Source organism: Neovison vison, chromosome 12 (assembly GCF_020171115.1).
Source record: "Neovison vison isolate M4711 chromosome 12, ASM_NN_V1, whole genome shotgun sequence".
Taxonomy (NCBI): Eukaryota; Metazoa; Chordata; class Mammalia; order Carnivora; family Mustelidae; genus Neogale; species Neogale vison.
The window spans coordinates 24,561,191-24,585,888 of NC_058102.1; the positions used below are offsets into that span (position 1 = coordinate 24,561,191).

At 36.7% G+C, this 24,698-nt stretch overlaps 1 protein-coding gene across 1 annotated transcript in view; it reads left to right on the top strand.

Moving 5' to 3' along the window:
• CDK17 (cyclin dependent kinase 17) overlaps positions 1 to 24,698 on the top strand; it is a 112,819-nt gene that overhangs the window by 48,292 nt on the left and 39,829 nt on the right. Inside the window, exon 2 of the mRNA XM_044227876.1 lies at positions 23,686 to 23,832. Coding sequence (XP_044083811.1) covers positions 23,715 to 23,832 — 118 coding nt within the window. The 5' untranslated portion in view covers positions 23,686 to 23,714. The remainder of the gene's footprint in view (positions 1 to 23,685; positions 23,833 to 24,698) is intronic.

Genomic DNA, 24,698 nt, shown 5'->3' on the forward strand with positions numbered 1-24,698 from the left:
GTTCATCTGGGATTTTGGCTTGCAGTTTTTTATGGTGGTGTGTTTATCACACGATAAGGCTGGCCTTATAGAACGAATTTTCTATTCTTTCCTCTTTTGTTTTTTGAAATAGTGTGAGAAGACTAGGCATACTCTTCTTAAGCATTTAATAGAATTTGCCTGTGAAGCCATCTGGTGTTTGTTGGGAGTTTTTAAATTATTATTATTATTATTTTTTAAAATATTTTATTTATTTATTTGACAGACAGAGATCACAAGTAGGTGGAGAGGCAGGCAGAGAGAGAGAGGAGGAAGCAGGCTCCCTGCTGAGCAGAGAGCCCAATGCAGGGCTCGATCCCAGGACCCTGGGATCATGACCTGAGCCGAAGGCAGAGGCTTTAACCCACTGAGCCACCCAGGTGCCCCATAAATTATTATTATTTTTTAAAAGATTTTATTTATTTATTTGACAGAGAGAGATCGAGATCACAAGTAGGCAGAGAGGCAGGCAGGGGGTAGGAGAGCAGGTTCCCTGCTGAGCAGAGAGCCCTGATGCAAGGCTCAGTCCCACGACCCTGAGATCATGACTTGAGCCAAAGGCAGAGTTTTTGTTTTTTTGTTTTAATTTATTTGACAGAGATCACAAGTAGGCAGAGAGGCAGGCAGAGAGAGAGGAAGGGAAGCAGGCTCCTTGCTAGCAGAGAGCCCGATGTGGGGCTCGATCCCAGGACCCTGGGATCATGTGAGCTGAAGGCAGAGGCTTCAACCCACTGAGCCACCCAGGTGCCCCTGAAGGCAGAGTTTGTTTTTTTTTTTTTTTTTTTTTTTTAAAAGATTTTATTTATTTATTTGACAGAGAGAGATCACAAGTAGGCAGAGAGAGAGGAAGGGAAGCAGGCTCCCTGCTGAGCAGAGAGCCCGATGCGGGACTCGATCCCAGGACCCTGAGATCATGACCTGAGCCGAAGGCAGCGGCTTAACCCACTGAGCCACCCAGGTGCCCCCCCCCCTTTTTAAAGATTTTATTTATTTATTTATTTATTTATTAATTAAAATTTTATTTATTTGACAGAGAGAGATCACAAGTAGGCAGAGAGGCAGGCAGAGAGAGAGAGAGAGAGAGGAGGAGGCAGGCTCCCTGCTGAGCAGAGAGCCCGATGCGGGACTCGATCCCAGGACCCTGAGATCATGACCTGAGCCGAAGGCAGCGGCTTAGCCCACTGAGCCACTCAGGCGCCCTGAAGGCAGAGTTTTAACCCACTGAGCCACCTAGGTGCCCCGGGAGTTTTTTAATTACTGATCCAATTTCTTTGCTGGGAATTAGTCTGTTCAGATTTTATATATTTTTTTGTTTTAGTTTTGTAGTTTTTATGTTTCTAGGGATTAACTATATTTTCTAGGTTGTCCAGTTTGTTTACATATGATAAATCTTTTCAAAACGGAGTATGTTGATTATTTCCTTGTATTCTTGAATTTTTAATGCATCATAGTATGTTAACATTTCATTTGATGTTTCCAAATTGTTAAAGTTGTTCACATATATTTTTACTTTCCTTTTGGGAATTTGGTAGATATTTCTGCCAAATTAAAGTTAGGCATGGCTGTGTGACTTGATTTAGCTGTTGAAGCATGAGTAAGAGTAGTGTGTGATACTCCTAGATGGAAGCTCTAAGAGTTAGTATATACTTTGCCATACTTCTCCTTCCCATGATGCCTACTACTTTAGCCTAGATCTCTGAAGACTTGGTGAACTCCAGTCAGCTCTCAATGAGCATATAGCACAAAAGAATAAAATCTTAGTTATTTTAAGCCACCAAGATTTGTTGGTTTTTCTTATTGTAGCCTAACCCATTTGAACCTGACTTACATAATTGGTGTTAATCAATGCAACTTTTTTTTGTAGGAAAATTTATGAGCAAACACATGTCAGATACAAACTTTTGTCCCAGGGTATATCTATGAAGTTCAGTGTAAATGGTTGTAATATCAGTGGAAGTTATGAAGAGAATCTGCTGGGGTGATTATTTTTATTTGTGGGCACCTGTGTAGTGACAGGTATTAGATAACATTGGCAGGCTAGGAAAAGAAGGGAAAACCAAAATGGAATGGTAAGTCCTTCAAAAGTGACAGATTTCATACCTGATAACATTAAATATAGGCCATTTGTTTAAGAAAATAAATCCATCCGAGCATAGTCTATTTTGGAAGGATATCTGTTAAGTGAATTAAGTGACTAGCCTGAGATTACACAGTTACTAAGTGGCAGAACTGGGGGGAAAAAATCAACCTTTTTGACTCTAGCATTGTGTTCTTTTTATTATTAAGACATTTCACTTATTCTCTAAAGATTTTTAATCCACTCAATCTGTAATTATGCCTTTCAGTCCTAATTTTTCCCCCTAAACTTAATTAACATTTTCCCATCAATTTGCACAGAATTGTTAATCATGAGTCTTGGCTCTTGACACATTCTTCTTACTGATTTGTGCATGATCTTATATAGAATACTTAAAAAAAATACTTAAAAAAAGAAAATACTTAAGAAAAATAACTAATATCTGTGAATCCAACTTCTCAAGCATTGCCAATAACTTCAATCTTCCTGTGTGCTCTCCTTGACTCTTCCTAAATGATAGGTATCATTCTGAGCTTTGTATTTCAGTCTTACATTTTATAAAAGTTTTATTATAGATATGTTTCCCTCAACAATATTTTTTTTCTTAATTTTGTTTGTATAAAAATAATACGCTAAAATGTCTGGATTTTTTTTTATTAGATACCGTGTTACTAATACTCATTCTTGCATGTAGTTATAGTTCATTTTTACAACTATATATAATATTCATTCTGCAGACTTAATAGTTGATCCATTTTCCTTACTGTAGACATTTGGGTTGATTCTAGTATTATGCTGTTAGAGACATGTTGTGAGCATCTACTCATATATCTGTTAAACATGTGTTAAAATTTCTCTCAGATATGCAGCTAGAGGAATTGCAGACTCTTAGGGTATGCAATATTTAACTTTATGAAAGGGTACCTAATTAATTTCCACCATTATTATAATATTCATTAGTTTTTTTTCTTGAACAGGATTGCTAAAGGTTTGTTTACCTGTTTTATCAATCTTTTGAAAGAACCAGGGAAGATATTTATGAGCTTTGTTGTAATTAGATAATAAATTATTATGGTTTGAACTAAGGCTTAGCAGTGGAGATAGAGGGGGATGGGATTGGGAACTGTGAGGGATTTAAAATAACACAGTTTGACTTGATGATCCAGTTTGATACGGCATTTTAGGGAATGGAAATTGTAAAGAATGATCTTTGAGTTTCTGGCTCGTATATGAATCAGGAGTGTAAGTGTAGTTACTTTACATAATCTTGTAATTGAAAAGTGCCTAGATCAGTTTTGTTTCATTAGTTTTAGTGTCAGTATTTTCTGTTATTAGAAATAAAGCTTTTGGGGCGCCTGGGTGGCTCAGTGGGTTAAGGCCTCTGCCTTCGGCTCAGGTCATGGTCCCGGGGTTCTGGGATCGAGCCCCGCGTCGGGCTCTCTGTTCGGCGGGGAGCCTGCTTCCTCCCCTCTCTCTCTCTGCCTGCCTCTCTGCCTACTTGTGATCTCTGTCTGTCAAATAAAAAAATTTAAAAAAAAAATAAATAAATAACCAAGAAATAAAGCTTTTAAGGCTTTAAGGATTAAAGTTTTAACCGTCAGTTTGAAATACACGTGCATGTCTTCATCTGAGAGTAATTTTACTAAGTGATGAGAGGCCTTAACTGATCAATTAATAAAGAGAAAAATATTTTTTAAAAAAAATAAAGCTTTTAGGGATACTGTTTATTTTCTCTAATACTTGGGAAACATTTTATATAAACTACTTTACCTTCCTTAAGAAGGACTTTGAAACTGTTGTCCTAAAATTTTATCACTGGTTGACGTTTTGTTCTGTTTTGTTTTTTAGATTTTACTTGTTTATTTGACAGAGAGATCACAAGTAGGCAGAGAGGCATGTGGAGAGAGAAAGGGAAGCAGGTTGCCTGCTGAGTGGAGAGCCCCATGTGGTTCTTGATCCTGGGACCTTGAGATTATGGCCTGGGCTGAAGGGAGAGGCTGAAACCCACTGAGCCATTCAGGTGCCCTCACTAATTGACTCTTAACCAAATAAACTGGATTACTCTAGAAGGAAGATAGGTCAGAAATAACAAAATCTGTAAATTCCCAGTGCTTCCTCTATTGTTTAGAAGTATTGATTTCTAAGGGACTAAGTAATTTAGAGTCCAGGATAATCAGTCTACTTTATCCTTTCTGTATTTCTGCTTTGAGAAATACAGGACGTATATGCAAATTCATTATTAGGCACTCTCATCACTTAACTGAGATGTAGAATGATAATTGGAATTGCTTTTCTGCTTTTGAATTACAGTGGGGAAGTTTAAGTTTTTTTTACGATAGTGGTTTTTCACTAGCTATCAAAGATGATGATTGATTTTCAAGGGTGTAGGAGGTAATTGGCAGAACAACTGTTTTAAAAACAGTTTGTAGGGGTACCTGGCTGGCTCAGTTGGTAGAGCCATCATCTCTTGATCTCTGGGTTGTGAGTTCAAACCCCATGTTGGGTATGGAGCCTACTTAAAATTTAAAAAACTAACATTGGAAAAAAAAAAAATAAAGGAAAGGAGTTTGCATCTTTCAGGGAACCCCTGGTTTTATAATTTAAATTTATAATATAATTTATAATTTTATTTAATCATGGAGAATTTGGTATAAATTTATTTAGCTGGAGTAAATAATAATTTGATCCATTTACAAAAGAATAAATAAAAAATTAATGAAATCTTATATTTTTCAGATACCATTTTGTTTTAAAATCTTTGCTGCTTTCTTGGTGGCCTTTTCCCTTTTTGTATATAACCACTTGTGTATCAAAATGAGGCACTACCTCAAATGATTACAATTGCTCTCTTGGTTCTGCTGTGAGTAAGACCATTATTATCAAAAACATCATATGACATTTCTAATAGATGACTTTCTCAGTTCACCGAAGCCGAACAGCTGTTTCAAACAAATGCCCTTTCTGTGAGCATTTATCATCTGCAGATCAATTTATTTTTATGATGAAGATATCCACGTTTTGAGTGATTTTTTAAAAATCAGAATTTAATATTTTGAATTTCAATGTATTATCCAACAATGTAAGTAAAAATATGTGATAAAGCTTTTTTTTTATTATTATTTTATTTGACAGAGATCACAAGTACACAGAGAGCAGGCAGAGAGAGAGGTGGGGGAAGCAGGCTCCCTGCTGAGCAGAGAGCCCGATGCGGGGCTCGATCCTAGGACCCTGGGATTATGACCTGAGCTGAAGGCAGAGGCTTTAACCCACTGAGCCACCCAGGTGCCCCTAAGCATTTTTTTAAAAAATGTTATTTATTTGAGAGGGAGAGGATTATTATTTTTGTGAAAAATGCTGTTGGTATTTTGGTAGGGATTGCATTAAATATGTACATTGCTTTGGGTAGCATATGCATTTTAACAGTATTTGTTCTTCCAATCCCCGAGAATGGAATATCTTTGCATTTCTTTTTTGTTTTTCTTTTTTCCAAAGAATTTATTTGAGAGAGGGAGAGAGTGCGCGCGCACGCGCATGCACAGAGCACGAGGTGAGAGAGGGACAGAGGGAGAGGGAGAAGCAGATTGCCTGCTGAGCGGGGAGACCTGCGCAGGGCTAGATGCCAGGACCCTGGGCTGAGTTATAATTGAGTCTCCCAGGCACTCCAGCAAAAATACACATTTAAAGAAAATAACTAAAAAAAAACTAACAGTGAAAGGCCAGAAGGATTTGAGGATTATTTATCCCAGAGAATGTATTGAGATGCAACATTAATAGGCCTGTTAGAGGTTTCTTGGTGACTGGTTTAGGTTTTGTCTAAGATGCTACTGATCCCAAGGGATAATGATTAAAGATGAATAAGGGGGAGATCATTGCATGTTCCAATGTAGTGAACTAAATGTCTTGATCTTTTTAGCCAGTCAGATTTTATGTAAGTTGTCAAATTGGTAAAGCAGCTTTCATGCAAAGTACATTTTGAGTATTTTCTTTGTTGAATGAATTGTTTGCCTTTTGTGACAATCTTAATAGCATATAGTGTATTAACTAGTGGTTAACCCTTATTTGCAGTACTACAACTTTATTGTTCTGGAAATGATATAACACCTCTTTAAGACTAAGTTTCTTGTGGGCAGAGTTCATGTTATTTATCTTTCTGCCTTTGGTGCCTCATATTGCCTGGGACAGGATAGGGCCTCTGTGTTAATGTTTGTTGAATGAATGAATAAAAACATAAAGTGAAAGCCTAAGCAGAGCCATCAGAATGGGACAGTGATCTAACTTTGCCAGTTAATAGATTGACTTTAAATAGAAAGATCCTAGTTTATAAAAGATTACTAATCTCTATTATTTGCTTTCATTATTTCGTTCAAGAGGTTTGGTGCCTGTTGAGTGCCAGGTTTTATACTAAATGCTGGGTTTTATACTAAATATAAGAATGAACAAAACATTAAGTCCTTGCTCTCAGAGGTGATTAAATTCTAATGGAGGGAATGAGCAATAAAACCAGTATTTAGAATGTCAGGCCAGGCAGGTTACAGAGGAAATTAAAACAAGGAAGGGGGGTAGGGTGTGTAACCTGGGTACGGAGTTGTCGCTTTTATACAGGGTGACCAGGGAGGTGCTGTGTGAGTAGAACCCAGAAGGAAATGAGACTATCTGGGAGAAGTGCATTACACACCAGGGAAGAGCAGTTACAAAAGTAGCATCAGCAAAGAGACTGCTGTGCTGCTAGAACAGGGTAGGTGTGTGCAGAGTAGCAGCAGATGAGGTTAAAAAAGGAGAACGGCAGACAGGTCCTATAAGGCCTAGTAAGCCATTTAAGGACTTCAGGGTTAATTACTCAGTAAAGTGCCAATAGTTGGATGATTTTGAAGAAGAGGGATGATGTTATTTATGATTTAGTCTCTTTGCTCTTGCTGCTGCGTAGAAAATACACAGCGGTCATGGCCTAGGAAGGGGAAAATGTGGTGGGGTGGAAGCAGGAAGACCAGATGTAGGATACTCTAAATATTCTAGGCATAGAGATGATCAGGGTTGGGTTAAGATTTTAGCAGTTTAGGTGGTAAGAAGTGGTCAGACTCTGGATATATTTTGAAGGAAGATCCTACAGGTTTGGGTGATGCATTGATTGTGGGATAAGATTATTAAGAGGAACAGGGTTTAGAGGAAATGGAAATTCATGTTATTTTTTCCTTGATTTCTGTCCCTGATGCTAGGCTTTAATTCTCTAGCTAGAATAGGAAAGAATTGCTACTTAACCCTGGAATTTGGTACTATGGAAAGAAAACTGAATTGGGATCCCTAAAGTGGCTTTTTAAGGGCTGATGCTCTCGCTTTCAGAGACTTGGCTAAATCATTTTTTTGAGCCTCTTCAAGCTCTGTTTCCTTAACCAGAAAAATGACTTTGTTGACCCTGATGGTCTCTAACATGATTTCATTTGTTACAATTTGTGTCTGTTTCATTATTTTTGGAAGTGCATTGATGACTTCCCCTTTATCCACTCACTAATTACAGGCATTCCTTGTATTTCTGACCTTCCCTCTTATCACCTGTATTCTTCCTGGCTTTAATCAGTTTTATAAATATCTCTCAGACCTATACTTTAAACTGACTTTTTATCTGAGTTCTGGATTCATTAAATTCATTAATTCATTAAATCTGTTCCAGTAGGTTCAATCCTGAATTCATTTTCTCTCCCCTAAACTTGCTCTTCTTCCTGTGCTCAGCACTTGGTAATGTGGATTATTGGAGTCTATTATTAATAGCTGATTATTAACCTTATTTAATTACTAATGTTCATTTTGCTGAGATAAATTAATTGGAATTAAGTTTGGGAAACTAACCTGGCAGATCTCACAGTGTGATCCACGATCCTGAAACCATTTCAGGGAACAGATCCTGAAACCATTTCAGGGAACCTGCAAGACCAAAACTTAATTTTTATAATACTAAAAACATTTGACTTTTTAAAAACTGTGGACATTTGCTCTGATGGTACATATACATTGATGTATACAACTACTGGTTCCTTATTTCAGATCATAGCAGGGGCATTCTTCCCCTATATGCATTTGTGGGGAAGAAAACAATTTCACTTAAGGTTTTTGATGAAGCAGTTAAGTATGTTAATTTTCTTAAATCTTATCCTTAGGTATATGTCTTAATATTCTGTGTGATGAAAAAGGTAATATAAAACATTTCTGCTGCATGGTACAGTCATTTAAAATGATGATGTATAGCTTTGTTCATTTACGTATGTAGATATCCATGACGTAGTTGAAGGAGAAGAGCTGAAATACACTATAATTAGGAAAACAGCCTAATTTGGGTCCTGACTCTGTTACAGCTTTAGTTTTACTTAGTACACCACTGGTATCAGATGTTCTTATTGCAGAATCAAGACTTTCCCTTCATTATGTCTTGGGATGTGAGCACTTGTGAGACTCAAGAAATCTCTTCATGCTTTTTATAGCCCAGCCAACAGTTCATAAAACTGTAAGAGATCTCTGTTTCACAGCCCAGCTGCTGGGATTTTGAGCAACTGAGACGTTTTCTTTTCTCTTTAGCCCCACCCTGGCTTTTCTCTCTTTTGGGGAAATCATTTACCTAATACTCTTCAAGGCATCCTGTAATGAGTGTGGCCTTGCACTTCCTGAAGGCCCTATGCCCATTGGGGACATTTTTCTTTTAGCTTTGCATCCCTGTTCCCAGCATTTTGGGGTCCTACCTCTCCACTCCCCTCTTGCAGCTCTAGTACTTGGAAAGCATCCTTTTTTCTCTGCTCTTTTAAAAAATTTAAATTCAGTTAATTAGCATATATAATGTATTACTGGTTTCAGAGGTAGAGTTTAGTAATTCCATCAGTCTTATATAATACCTAGTGCTCATTATGTCCTGTTACCTCCTTACTGTCCATTACCCAGTTCCCCAGTTCCCCTGACCCTCTTCCCTCCAGCAACCTTTTTGAAAAAGTGCAGATTTGCCTTGGGAATGTGTCTGCTAAATCTGTCTTGCCAGTCCTTATGCTCCCCTTATAAATCTGTTAAACATCGGGCTGATTTTCCCCTTTTGTAGTACGTTCGCTCTTATTTTCACCATGACCGCAGCCACGTGCTTGTTCTTGCAGGAATTTTATTTAATTATGCTTCTTTGCATCTCAGCTCTCTGAATTTAAAAACAAACAAACAAACAAAAAAAACCTATGACTTTATAGTCTCTCTGGCTTGTTCTTACTGTTGAGGAGGTGGGAGCAATGATAGTCTTTCGTGAGTTTCTGCATCCTAACAATAGTAATCCAAGGATTTACTCTGTTGTGTTCAAAATAATTGGTATTGGTTGACAGTTCATATTGAAATTATTTAGCCAGTTCTTTTAATAAAATTTTACTAAAATAAGGTATTGGCCGTATTTAGTCTTGATGAAAAACCGATATTAAATGTGTGCTGACACAGTAAAAAAAGTTTTATTATGGTAGAATATATAGACAAATCAAATTGTACAATTGGGATTAAATACATTCAGAATGTTGAGAAACCATCACTGCTATCTATTTCCAAAACATTTTCATCATCCCAGACAACCTTCAGCCATTGGGTAACAACTCCTCATTGCTCTTACCTTCTTTCCCTTGGTAACCTCTGTTCTACTGTCTCTGTGAATTTGCCTATTCTAGATATTTCATAAGTAGAATAATATAATATTTGTTGTTTTTGTGTTTGTCTTCATTTAGCATGTTTTCGAGGTTCATTCATGTAGCATGTTTCCGACCTTCTTTTTATGGCAGAAATGTATTTTCTTCTGTCTGTGCATCTTTTACATTTTATCCATTCCTCTGTTAATAGACACTTAATGTTTTTACCTTTTGTTTATTATGATTAAATCTGCTATGACTATACAAGTATACAAGTGTCTGAGTCCCTGTTTTCACTTCTTTTTCATCTGTCCCTAGGAGTGGAATTGCTGGGTCGAAAGTTTATTCTGAGTTTAGCTTTTTGAGGAATTCCTAAATGGTTTTCCATAGTGGCTGCATATGTTATGTTCCCGCCAGCAATGCACCGGTGTTTAATTTGTCCACATCCGCATGAACATTTGTTATTTGCTTTCTCTCTTTATTTTTTTGAACAACAGTTGTTATTTTCGGTTTTGGTTTTATAGTAGCCATCCTGGTAAGTGTGAAGTGATAGCTCATTGTGGTTTTTATTTGCATTTCTTTAATGAGTAGTAACGCTGACCCTCTTTTCATGCACTCACTGGCCATTTGTAAATCTTCTTTGGTGCAGTGTCTATGCCCATATTTTGATTGTGTTTGTTGTTTGTTGTTACTGAGTTGTAAGAGTTCTTTATATATTTTGGATATTAAATTCTTTTTTTAAAAAATATTTTATTTATTTATTTGACAGAGAAAGAGAGCACAAGCAGTCAGGGCAGCAGAAGGAGAGGGATAAGCAGGCTTTCCATGGAGGGTGGATTCCAGGACCCTGGGATCATGATCTGAGCTGAAGGCAATCGCTTAACCAACTGAGCCATCCAGGGTCCCTGGATATTAAATTCTTACCCAAAGATATGATTTGCACATATTTTCTTCCATTCTGCACATTGTTTCTTCACTTTCTTGATGCTATCCCTGGATGCCTAGAAGCTTTTAATTCTAATGAAATTCGAATTGTCTATTTTTCATTTTTTGTTCCTGTGCTTTTGGTATCATATTTAAGAAATGATTTTTAAATCCAACACCATGAATATTTCTCTCATGCTTGCTTCTGAGAGTTTTATAGTTTTAGCTCTTAGATTTAGACCTTTGATCTATGAATGAACACACACACACACACACACACACGCCTCACCGCCTTTGTTAGATCATGACCTGCACTGAGATCAAGAGTCTGATGCTTAACCAATCAAGCCACCCACCCAGGCACCCCTTCCCAGCATCACTTTTCCCCTCACCCCAGCAACATTTTTGAAAACTCTGTCTTTTCCCCTGAATGGTCTTGGTAACCTTGTTGGAAAATCAGTTGATTGATCATAGAGATGAAGGTTTATTTCTGGGCTCAGTTCTGTTCGATTTATATTTATGTCTCTCCTTGTGCCTGTACCATGTTTTGATTATTGTGGTTTTGTAGTAAGTTTTGGAATCAAGAAATATGAGTCCTTCAACTTCTTTCTTTTACATTCCAGATTGTTTTGGGTTCCTTGGAATTATATATAAATTTTAGGATGTGTTTTTTTTTTCTTTTTTCTTTTTTTTTTTTTTTTAAGATTTTATTTATTTATTTGACAGAAACACAGTGAGAGAGGGAACACAATCAGAGGGAGTGGGAGAGGGAGAGGGAGAGGGAGAAACAGGTCTCCCGCTGAGCAGGGATCCTGATGCGGGGCTCAGTCCCAGGACCCTGGAATCATGACCTGAGCCGAAGGCAGATGCTTAATGACAGAGCCACCCAGGCATCCCACTTTTTTTTTTTTTTTTTTGAAGGTTTTTATTTATTTGAGATAGAGAACACACACAAGTCGGATGGGGGGAGTGCAGAGGGAGAGGAAGAAGCATGTTCTCCACTGAGTTCTTATGGAGCTGAATCCCAGAACCCTGGGATCATGACTTGAGCCACCCAGGTGACCCATGTGTTTTTCTATTTCTGTAAAAAATACCTTTGGGATTTTGATAGGGATTGTATTGAATCTATAGAATCATTTTGGGTAATATTGTCATCTTAATATTAAATTTTCCAATACATGAATATAGGATATCTTTGCATTTATTTAGGTCTTCTTTGTTAAAGCCATCATTTTGTAGTTCTCAGAGTACAAGTCTTGTTTCATTGTTTAAAGTTATTCCTCAGTATTTCATTGTTTTTTATGCCATGTAAATGTCCTTTTCATTTGTTCATGTAAATTTACAGAAATGCAACTGATTTTTGTGCGTTTATTTTGCATTCTTCAGTTTTACTGAATTCATTTAGTAGCTCACACAGGTTTTTATATGTGGATTCTTTAAGGTTTTCCACATACAAGGTTCTGTCATCTGTGAATAGAAATGTTTTTATGTCTCTCCTTTCAATTATGATGCTGTTTATTTCTATTTCTTGCCTAATTGCTCTGGCAGAACTTCCAGCTGTGTTGAATAGGAGAGGTGAAAATAGACATCCTTGTCTTTTTTGTTCCTGATCTTACGAGAAAAGTTTCCAGTTTTTTTACTGTTGTGCCCGAGTTTTCACGAGAGACCACCATGGAGCCAAGCACCGATGTAATCACATGAGGGTTTATTCGACAAGCTTAAGCTTGGGCCCAAGTATAACTGACACAGTGGAGTACAGACTTGGACCACGAGCTTAGTTAAAGCAGGGGTATTTATGGGTTCCTGTTACTAAAGCAGGGTGGGGATTCCTGGAACCAAAGCAGGTTGGGGGGGGTCTGTTGAACCAAAGCAGGGTGGGCTTACAAAAGCAAAGTAGGAGAAAGTTCAGCCTTGGGCACAGGGGTCTGAGATGACTGCCAGAGCTAAGATGGCTATACTTATGCTAAAGCTAAACCTGAAGTGGGATGGCCTTAAATTTCTCGGCCTCCACATCTCCCCCTGAACAATTTTGACCCTTAAATCTTTTTTTTTTTTTTAAAGATTTTTTAATTTTTATTTATTTATTTGAGAGAGAGAGACAGTGAGAGAGAGCATGAGCGAGGAGAAGGTCAGAGAGCGAAGCAGACTCCCCATGGAGCTGGGAGCCTGATGTGGGACTCGATCCCGGGACTCCAGGATCACGCCCTGAGCCGAAGGCAGTCGTCCAACCAACTGAGCCACCCAGGCGTCCCTGACCCTTAAATCTTTAAGGTTGTTGAAGGTGGAAGGTTTCATCTTCTGTAACTTCTTCTTGCTGAGTAGAGGCATAGAGTTGTCCCTACCTACTCGGTCAACATTGATCAGTTGGGGAATGTATAGGGGAATCACGAAAGACAGAGGCAGCTGAGTCCAGGGGTTTAAATCAATCATTAAAGGAGAGAGGACTGTTTAAAGTGCTAATCTGAGTAGGTCAGAACCCAAGAAATATTTTGTCAGGATGGCTGCACTTACGTCAGGGCTAGACTCGAGATGGGTACAGCCTTGTTCTTCTTGGCCTCCACATTTACTGTTGTATATAGTGCCCCTCCAGTGTTTTTTGTTTTGTTTTGTTTTGTTTTCTGTTACCGATTTCCAGTTTAACTTTATTGTGATCAGAAAACATACTTTGCATGATTTGAATCTTTTAAAATGTATTAAGACTTTTTTTGTGGTCTTACTAATGTCTGTCATGGAGAATGTTCTGTTTGTATTTGAGAAGAAGGTGTATTCTTCTGTTGTTAGGTGGAACATTCTATATATGTCAGTTAGGTCTAGTACAGTAGGTATCTTTGTTGTTCAGGTCTTTTTATTTCTTTATTGATCTTATGTCTGGTTCCTCTGTCTGGTGTTGAAAATGGGGTATTGAAATCTCCAATTTCTATTATTGTAGAACCATCTGTTTCTTTTTACAGTTTTGCTACTTTTTACTTAAATATTTTCAGGTTTTGTTGTTAGGTATGTATACGTTCATAATTGTTATATACTAACCTTTTACTAATATAGAGAGCCCTTTTTTGTCTCCAATAAGATTTTTTTTTCCTATGTAGTCTATTTTGTTTGACAAAAATATAGTAATTCCAGTTCTTTTAGTTAACTGTTGTGTGGAATACCTTACTCATTTATTTTCAATCTCTTTGTGTCTTTGTACCTAAGTTTTCTGTAGACAATATGTAGATAGATGGTATTTTTAAAATCTATTATGCCAATGCCTGCCTTTCAGTAGAAGAAGTTAATCCATTCACATTTAAAGTAATTACTAATAAGGATTTACTGTTTTGATTTAGTTACTTTCTATATATGTCTTGTTTTTTGTTCCTTAGTTCTCTGTTATTGCCCTTTTTTACACAGTTGATTTTCTTATAGTGTACTTTGCGGATTTCCCTTTTTCCTCTTCTGTAATACTTTTTAGTTAACTTCTTTTTTTTTTTTTTTTTTATGGTTACTTGGGAATCACAATTAACAGAGGGAGAAGCAGGCTTGCAGGGATCCTGATGCAGAGATCAGTCCCAGGACCCTGGGATCATGACCTGAGCTGAAGGCAGATATTTAATTGACTGAGCCACCCAGGTGCCCCTCTTTGGTTCTTTTTATAATTTCTGTCTCTAAATTGATTTTCTCCTTTTTCCCATACATTGTTTTCCTTATTTCCTTTATTTATTTTTTTTGTCATTGGGTTTCCTTTAGCCCTTTGAGCATATTTAGGACATTTGATTTAATGTCTTTGGCTACTAATTCCAAATTCTGGACTTCTCAGGAATGGTTTCTGTCAGATGCTTTTTTTCCTGTGAATGAGCCATGTTTTTTTGTTTGTTTGTATGCATTGTAATTTGTTGTTGAAACCTGGACATTGTATTACAGTGTAGTAACTCCAAAAGCTAGATTCTCTAACTGCGTAGGTATGTGTTTGTTGTTGAGGCTGCTGCCATCTGTTTGTGACTTTCCCAGACTATTTTTGCACATATGTATTCTTGGTGGTGTGCGGTCATTGAAATTTCTTTTCCATTACCTTTGCAGTTAGCTAATGCCCTGATGAAGATTTTCTTTAATATCTGGCTCAAACAACAACAAAATGTTGCTGTCTCTAAATCTTCCAGTAGATGTTGTGGGAAGCCCCTGCAGCCTGCAAGGGCCTTAAGAAAGGGAAGTGTCTGCATTTTGTCAGTCTTTGATCGGCCAGACTTATCAAAATATATAACCCCCAATTTTTTGATATCAGGGTTCCCCATTGCCTGTTCCAGCACCAACCAGCTGCTCCAGGAATGCAGGACAGGGCTGAGGAATGGGCAGTGTTAGCTGGTTCCCACAAGGGATTCTCCTAGCAGCCTGTGTCCCTTTTAGCAAACACTCATGGTTGTTTTGAGTGGCCAGTCAGGCTCCAGAGTTTTGAAATAGTTGATTCTGTTTGGTTTTTTCCAGTTTACTGGTTGTTTGGGGTGGAGGGACCAATCCCCATAGCTTCCTACTATTCATCTCAGGTGTCACAGTGGTTTTATATTGGCTTTCTAATGTAGTGTTTATGAATAGAGGAATATTCTTCGTAGGTTTCTTTTTTTCTGGTTTGTGTGTGTGATAATTCTTTTCTTTTCCTTTTATAGTATGAATAATCTTCAGATTTTAACACATAAAAGATTAAGATACTTAAGTGTTTGGGGGGAACATTCCTATAAGCATTATGGAACTTTTATTTCAGTGCTCTGTCCGTGTTTTGTATAATAACTTTGTTTTATGTAAGTAAGAAATTTGTGTCTCTACTGAAAAAACTTAATTTTTAAATGTTAGTTATTCTTCACTGAGTGGTTAGCTTACATTCCTAGAAAGCATTAGGTGTTCATTATGATTGTTGAGGGAAAGATAATAAAAAATTTGCTTATAAACCACTGAATGAATTTACCTCATTTACAACAGGTTTATTTTAAAGCCATAGTCCCTACAGAAAATGTTATAAAGAAATAAACAAAACTGTCTTTATTGTGAAGTCCTGCTACTCTACTTGATACTTTAGAACTTTGATCTGCCTTTTTAAGATTGGATTTTATTTTATTTTATTTTAAAGATTTATTTATTTAACAGAGAGAGAGATCACAAGTAGGCAGAGAGTCAGGCAGAGAGGGGGGAAAGATTGGATTTTAATCCAAACTTTAAATGCTCCAAGTATTTTGCATGTAAATTTTGCTCCCTTACCTAAAGAAAAGTAATTTAGGCATTTTATAAACAATCTTCAGCTTTCTCCTCAAATTTTTCTGTAGTTTTAATAAGACATTATTTTGAGAATATATCAAAGACATTAAGCAGATAATTGCAACTCTAATAAATCCTTTAATGTTAGAGAAGTTTGAATTAGAAGGTAAATTTACGTCTGAAGAACTTCTTACCACAAATGCCAAAAGAGCCACAATCTGACACCATTTTTGCAGGTAAATATGCATAGTAGAGGATCTAGTTTGGGAATGTTTACAGCTATATAGCTGTTGTCTTTAAAAAAAAAAAAAGTGTGTATGTGTGTGTTTCCCATTCTTAGGACAAAACTGAGTTGGCATTCCTGAATGGTTTTCTGTATTCTGTAAGTAAACAGAATGGTTACATTTCCACAATAAACAAAAACCAAAAAATTGTGAAAAAATTTTTTTAATTTGACAGCAGACAGTCCCAGATCCAGTTTAGCCCCAGGTGATAAAGGAAGGTTTTTTTAAAGCACTTGTAGTGGGAAAGTGATATTAAGCTTTTTCAGCTGTATATATACATCTGTGTATAAAGCATGTTACATGCTGTCATTCTGAATATCATTTATTGCCCTTTTACCTTTTTAATTTGATCTAGCTACAACAAAAAGCTTGAGATATTTTTGAAAGCTACAAAAGCATAAACATTTTGCATTGTATACACATACATATGTATATACGTATTTGGGGATATATATGTGTGTATATATATGGGATATATATGTGTGTGTATATATATATGCAGTATATATGTGTACATGTGTATACATGATAAGTGCAGTGAGTAAAAAAAAGGAATAGAGGGGGTCAGAGTCAGGAAAAAGTTCTCTGAAGGGACGCCTGGGTGGCGCAGTTGGTTGGACGACTGCCTTCGGCTCAGGGCGTGATCCTGGAGTCCCGGGATCGAGTCCCACATCGGGCTCCCAGCTCCATGGGGAGTCTGCTTCGCTCTCTGACCTTCTCCTTGCTCATGCTCTCTCTCACTGTCTCTCTCTCTCAAATAAATTAAAAAAAAAAAAAAAAGTTCTCTGAAGATTAACATGCTGAAATTTGAGAATTTATAATGGTTTACTATGTAATTAAGTCTTTAAAATAGCGAAACAGTTGTGGAGTTTTTGTTTAGGGTTTATTTTAAATTATGGTACATTTACTTTTGAGGTGAAAATAGCTTTTTCAGTGGCATGAATTAAACATTAAACTAAAAATGTAGGCATTTACCATAAATCACATTGTTTATTCTATCATTTTCAGGAATATTAAGATAGGTTAAGATCCCAACAATCCCAAATAAAAATTTTTACTAAGCTAGGTAAAATATTTTAGATTTCAGGAAGTCAGTAATTCAGCACTGCTTTATTACACTACAGCAAGATCAACCAACCATAAAGGTAATGTAAACAATTGTTAATTCTTAATTTTTTAAAAAAAGATTTTATTTATTTATTTGTGTGTGTGTGTGTGTGTGTGTGTGTTTGAGAGAGAGAGAGAGAGCGAGAGCAAGAGCGCAAGTAGGCAGAGTGGCAGGCAAGGGAGAGAGAGAGAAGCAGGCTCCCTGCCAAGCAAGGAGCCTGATGCGGAACTCAATCCCAGGACCCTGCGATCATCACCGAGCTGAAGGCAGCGGCTTAACCAACAGAGCCACCCAGGCATCTCATTAATTTTTTTTAAAATATTTTATTTATTCATTTGACAGACAGAGATCACAGGTAGGCAGAGAGGCAGGCAGTGAGAGAGAGGATGGGAAGCAGGCTCCCCTCCGAGCAGAGAGCCCAACGCGGGTCTCAGTCCCAGGACCCTGAGATCATGACCCCAGCAAAAGACAGAGGCCTTAACCCCCTGAGCCAGCCAGGCGCCCCTAATTTTTTTTTTAATAGATTTTATTTTTATTTGCCAGAGAGAGAGCATAGGTAGGGGGAGCAGCAGGCAGAGCAGGCAGAGGGAGAAGCAGACTCCCCATTGAGCAGGGAGCCCAGTTCGGGGCTTGATCTCAGGGATCATGACCTGACCTGAAGGCAGGCACCCAATCAACTGAGCCACCCAGGCGTCCCAGTAATTGTTACTTCTTAAAGGGTGTTTTTATTGTAGCATTTTATGTGTTTTTGTCCTCACCTAATGAGGAAAAATGTTGACATGTATAATTCTACTTAAAGGTAATTAGAAATGTCGAGGAATCTATGGAATTTGGGAGTATTTTTTCTTTAATACGGATCTAGACTGTGACAGTGAAATTCTTTAACTTCTTTAACTTCTGTCTTTACTGATCATTTTGACTCAATTAAAATGTTACAGTTATACTGTGGCTGATTAAAAAAAGGATCTGCATTTGAGGATGTGGCTTTTGAAAATTTTGTAGTAGGATTTAAACTTTATTTCTCTTGCTAATATGAACTGGAAATGGCTTTCTTACTGCTGATAGGATAGAAAATACCTAAAGTTATTTTATAGACCAGAATTATTTTGATAGAAAATATTCTGAGTTATAAAAATAGAATGTCCCTTGATATATTGTTCAGATGCATTTTATGAAGAAAAGATTAAAAGTTATGTGACTCCTTTTTTACATTGTACCCACTTAGAACTACCAAGATCAATTAAGTGCTCTATACCAGCATTGTCCAATAGAAATATGTGGATTCCATACTTAATTTAAAAATATTTTTTAAAAAGAGTTAATTTTAGTAATACATTTTACATAAGCAGATATGTCTGGGATTTTTTTAATGTTATCTATACAACAATTAATGAGTTATTTTTACATTCTTCTAAAATACTGAGTATTTAGAAACGAATTTTTTTTAAAGATTTTATTTATTTTTCAGAGAGGGAAAGAGAGAGCACGAGCAGAGGGAGCAGCAGGCAGCAGGAGAAGCAGGCTCTCCGCTGAGCAAAGAACCTGATGCAGAACTCAGTCTCAGGACCTTGGGATCCTGAGGCAGATGCTTAAATGACAAAGCCACGCAGGCTTCCCTAAGTACTTTTTGTTTTTTAAAATACTGCATCTTCAAGAATCTAGTTTGTATTTTACATTTATAGTATAAGACAGTTTGAATTGACCACTTCTCAAATGGTCAGAATGGGATGTTACTATATTATGTGAATTAATTCTGTAATACCATTTCTGTTGTAGTTTGTTTTTTAGTCCTTATTTGTCATCTGAAACAAGAGGCACAAACTTTTAGAAATGATGTGCAAGATTCAAAAGTGGTGATGTCTGTATAGTTCAATAGACGTTGGTGATTATGCCACTATGAGAATATTGGAATTGAAAACTTGGTAGTGGTGAGCTATCAGCTCTTAAGAGTTTTTGTTTGGGCATACAGATTTCTTGAAGGAGTGTGCCTTGGGGGTTCCTAAGACCATCCTTAGGCTTGGAGATTTGCTAGGAGGACACAGAAATCAGACAAAAGCAGAGGGAAAAAACTCATGATTGTGATTTATTACAGTGAAAAGATATAGATTAAAATCAGCAAAGGGAAAAGCATGTGTAGGGTGGAGTCCAAGGGAAACCAGGTGCAAGTTTTTAGTTATCCTCTCCTAGTAGAGTTATATGGAAACGGCTTCCTTTTTCCAGCTACCTTGTATGACAACATGTGCAAGGTGTTGTCTACCAGGGAAGCTTACCTAAGTCTTAGTGTCCTGGATTTTCACTGGGGATGAGTTACAGAGGCATGGAAGTACCCATATGACTATCTTAGCTACCCTGTCTCCACCAGCTTCTCTTACCCTTCTTCTCCTCCAAGGTCCATCTGATAGTGTGACTCAAACCCCAGGCATAACAAAAGCAGACATTTACCATAATTTACATTGTTAGCATGAGTTGCCTGGTGTGGCCCAAGATCTTAGGCAAACAAAGAGACTTACCAGGCAGTGTATTCCAAGGGTTCGAAGTTATTTCTCAGGAGTCAGTCACAGTTACATCTTTTCTTTGGAAGGCGCAGTTTGAGTTTTTTGCCCCCAATACTGCACCAAGCTTATAGAGTACTTCTTTACAATGCAGGGTGATCTGGATCCTTACAAAGGAGAGTGTCTCTAGTATAAATTCTTACAGTGACAAAAGGGTAGATGAGATTGACCATAGTTCAGTTTATTTTAAATATCTAATATGCTTTAAACAAATGGCATGAATTACTAACAAGGTGAACTGTGTAAGGGCTGACTGAGAAGTAAAGAATCTAGCATGTAGGACAGCCCTACAGTAACAGTTTTCTTAGTTGGAATCAACTCTTACGTTTTACTGACTGCCTCCTATAAATTCACCTTGCTTGGTGATTACATATATTATCTATTTTATTTTATATTAAAAATTTAATTGGAGTATAGTTGACACAATATTAGGTTCACACGTACAACATAGTGATTCAGTATCTCTGTGATATGTTATGCTCACCACAAGTATAGCTACCATCTGTCACCATACAACCTTATTCCATGACTAGAAATCTGTATCATCATCTTTCCTTCACCCATTTTGCACACACTGCTCCCACTCCCTCTGGTAACTATCCATTTTTGTTCCCTGTAGTTGTAGGTCTGATTCTGCTTTTTGTTTGTTTATGCATTTGTTTTTTTAGATTCTACATATAAGTGAAGTTAAACAGCATTCATCTTTCTCTGACTAATTTCACTTACCATAATACCCTCTAAATCTATCCATTGTTCTTGCAAATGGAAAGATTGCGTCCTTTTTTATGGCTATGTAATATTCCACACCACATCCTCTTTATCCATTCATCTATTGATGGACACTTAGGCTGCTTTCAGGTCTTGGCTATTGTAAGTAATATACTATACACCAAAAAGAATAAAATACCTGGGGTTAAACTTAACCGAGGAAGTGAAAACCCTGTTCTCAGAAAACTGTAAGACATTGATGAAAGACATTGACAATAGCACAAATAAATGGAAAGATATTCCATACTCATCGATTAGAAGAATTGCTATTGTTAAAATATCCATACTACCCAGAGTAGTCTACAGATTCAGTGCAGTGCCTATCCAAATACCAACACCATTTTGTTATAGAATTAAAACAAATAATTGTAAAATTTGTATGGAGCCACGAAAAACCCTTAATAGCAATAGCTGTCTTGAGAAAGAAGGACAGTGCTGGAGGTAACACAATTACAGATTTAAAGATCTACTACAAAGCTGTAATAATCAGAACAGTATGGTGCTGTCACAAATATATTATCTCTTTTAATCCACACCTGCACTTCCATTTTTGCCTATTATAGAGCAACTTGTATTATATGACATACCCTGCAGAGAACTATTTGACATACAGGGAAAAAATGAGTTTGAAGGCATTGTCATGCTTTGAAGTTAGTCACACCTTAAGGAGTTAAGATTCAGAAGGGAAGGGAGATATATTCTGGGCTGGTTTCCCCTCTTGAGGTGTTTTCTAACTAAGTTATTTTGGGTAAGATAATGAAAGCTGAACATTGTAGAAGGGATAAACAAAAAGCAACTGAGGAAGTTGATTGGAGCTTTCAATAGTTTTTTGTTTTTGTTGTTCTAGCCATAGGGTTGTAGCTGGAATCCTTTGAAGGGGGCACAGTAAGAGTGGGAACAAATCAGAGGTAGACCAGTATTAATGGTGTTTGAAACCCAGTCTCATGCCAGCTCAGCCCTTGATTGGTTTAAGGTAATCTGCTCCTACTCTGGCTGCTTGTTAGAAAAAAATTGAATAATCTCTGGAAGAAGGTAACATAATCTAGAGCCTCTAGACTTTTTCATACATATTTTCATGCAGTTATTACATACAGTGTGTAACATTCAATTAAAAATTACTAGGCATATACAAGACCAACAGAGATAAGTCAACAATAGAAATAGGTTATGCAGACTACATATTACAGACAAGACTTTAGAGTATGAAAATCTATCCACAAAAATAGATAGCAAGATGGAGAATGTAACTAGAGAACAGGAATCTATAGAAAAGAATCAAATAGAAATTCTAGAACTGAAAAATATAGTAACTATAGATGGTTTTAACTTGATTAGAGACAGCTAAAAAGAGGATTAGTCAACTGGAAGATAACTTAGTATATCATACTCAGTACCATGGATTTGTCCTTTTCTAAGGAAGAGGGGTTTTTCAGTATCTCACCAAAAAATAGCAGTTGTGGGACTCCTGGGTGGCTCAGTTGGTTAAGCAGCTGCCTTCGGCTCAGGTCATGATCCCAGGGTCCTGGGATCGAGTCCTGTATCGGGATCCTTGCTCAGCAGGGAGCCTGCTTCTCTCTCTGCCTCTGCCTGCCTCTCTGTCTGCCTGTGCTCACTCGCTCTCTCTCCCTCTGTCTCTGACAAATAAATAAATAAAATCTTAAAAAAAAAATAGCAGTTGTGTTAGTGCTTAAGGATAAAAAGAGTCCTCATTAGAGTGTAGTTATACTACACTATTGCTATTTTAGTGTGTGTGGTTTTTTAATATTTTTGTTATGAATTTTTTTAATACGTATGTAAAAAGAAGTTGGTAAAATATAATATTGTCACTTAAAAATTTCTACTCAGTACCCTCCCCTCAGGCTTAGAGCCAATAAAACTTATTCATATAACACCTTATGTAGAGTTTACTTGTTCAGGGTATTTAGCTATTTCTGTAGACCTTAGAGTGAGAAAATAAGCAAAATACTTAGAGATTCAAAGTAGATGCCCAGAGCTGGATGGTAAAACATGTATTTAGTATAGGGGAGTTAAAAGGCTCATATTTTTAGTTGGGCTAATGGTTATATTATGTTTGTAATCTGGTAAAGTTCCTTATCCCAAGTAAGAAATAGTGAATTAGAAAAGAAGTTGCAAGTAAATTACTGAGGAATTTGTTTTGGCAGCAAATGCTTTGTTTGATTTTATTTGAGACTCTACTATGAATCATACCATTGCTGTATGTACCACTAAGAAAAAAAAGCTTTTTTTTTTTTTCCCCAACTATATTTTATATCCTAATTCCAGAGAGGTTAAATTGTAGAGGAAAAGATAATCCTAGTTTTAAATCTCAGCTCTATTATTTATTTTCCATTTGACTTCAGCCAGGGAACTTTTTTGAAGTTATTAGTTTATTTGTGAAAATTGGATCTTCTGGCTGCTATAGATAGTCTTCTCTTCAGAGTTAAGAAGACTAAGTGAATTAAGTGCTATGAAAGTGTATATAGTACTGGGTATGCATTTAGTGCTATGAATTTGGCTTTCATTCTTCCTTCTAAAACTTGGCATTGTTAGGATAACAGGAAGAGAGGTTCCAAGGGGGGGGACAGAAATTCAATATATTGGTTAAATAAGAACTTAAAAAAGAAAATTCCTGTTGGAGCTATTTAATAAAGTGTCAAACATCATTCTTTATTCTCTTTCCAGCCCCTTTCACTTCTCCTATTCCCCCATTTATATATAAAGATAACACTGCTTCCAATGTGATGGTTGACATTTATAATGATGGGACCTACGCATCAAAATAGTACTGATATTTTAACTATATTAGTTTTTAAAAAACACATTTTAGGAAAATTTCTAATCCTTCTAAATTCAGTTGTGATGCTGCAAACCTGCATTTTAATTTAGTTTTGTAAAATCCCCTGCTCTACTGGTGATATGGCATAAATATAGCATTAATCAAAGTGACTAGATCTTGACGGGGTTGGATTTTGTGGTGATTGGTGGGCATGAGAATTTCTTTTTATATTCCTGGTTGGGAGATTCTCAGTAAACTCAGAATGACATTTTTCTTAAGCTTTAAAATATTTAAGAGCTTTAATTTTGTTCTCATTCTGTTCTGTTCTTTTAGGATATTTCAAGTCACATTCAGTTGATAGGATGAAAAAATTTAAGAGAAGGCTATCCCTCACTCTTCGAGGAAGCCAGACTATTGATGAATCATTGTCTGAATTGGCGGAACAAATGACTATTGAAGAAAACAGTAGCAAGGATAATGGTAAGTATTTGGGGGCTGGGGAGGGGAGAGAAGGAGAGATGCTTCCCCCTTTTAATTACTTTATAAATTGAATGTGAATTTACTTTTCCGATGAGTTCCTAATAGCTCCTTTTGTTTGTTTCTTTGTCTTGTTCTCTGGTTCACTTAGGAAACAGAAGACTGTTACATTTGCTTACTTACTTATTGGGGTGTTTCATTTTTACTCCAGGAGTGTTACTATACCTAGTCTCTAACCCTTATGGACTCTCCTATCCTGTTTATCTTTCTGTTTTTTATTGCCTCTTAAATGAATAATTTCTATAATATTATCCTGGTTGTTAAATAACTATTTTTAAGTTAACCTAAGTTAATACAGCTTAAAAGTGTAAGTTTGTGAAATTCCTTTTTGAGGCTTCATTGTAGCTTTCTAACATTGTATATGTACGTGGACCATAGAAGACAAGGTTCATGACGTGAGTGAATCTTATTCTCCTTATTTTATATTTACTGCAGGGTCTATCCATAATATTTAGCACACTTAATAGTAGATCGACATACAACATTTCACATGTTTGGCAGTTCTGTAGTAGTACACAGATGTTGATACAAAATGAAAAGAGCTTCTTTGATTGAGTGGATTAAAATGTAAAATCCTGATGAAATTTATAGAACAAGGCTGCATATTCAAAACTGAAATAACCCTAGGGATGCCCTACTAATAACAAGAAAGGAGTTACAGGAATGACTGCCAGTATGTCATGAAGTACTCATTCTCTGGCAAGCCTTTCTTGCCTGTACCTGAAATTCTTCTGTTAGAAATTTGTGGCTGTGGGTGAAAACATGAATGAATACCCCTACCCATTTCTGTTGAATGTAGATGTCTTTGT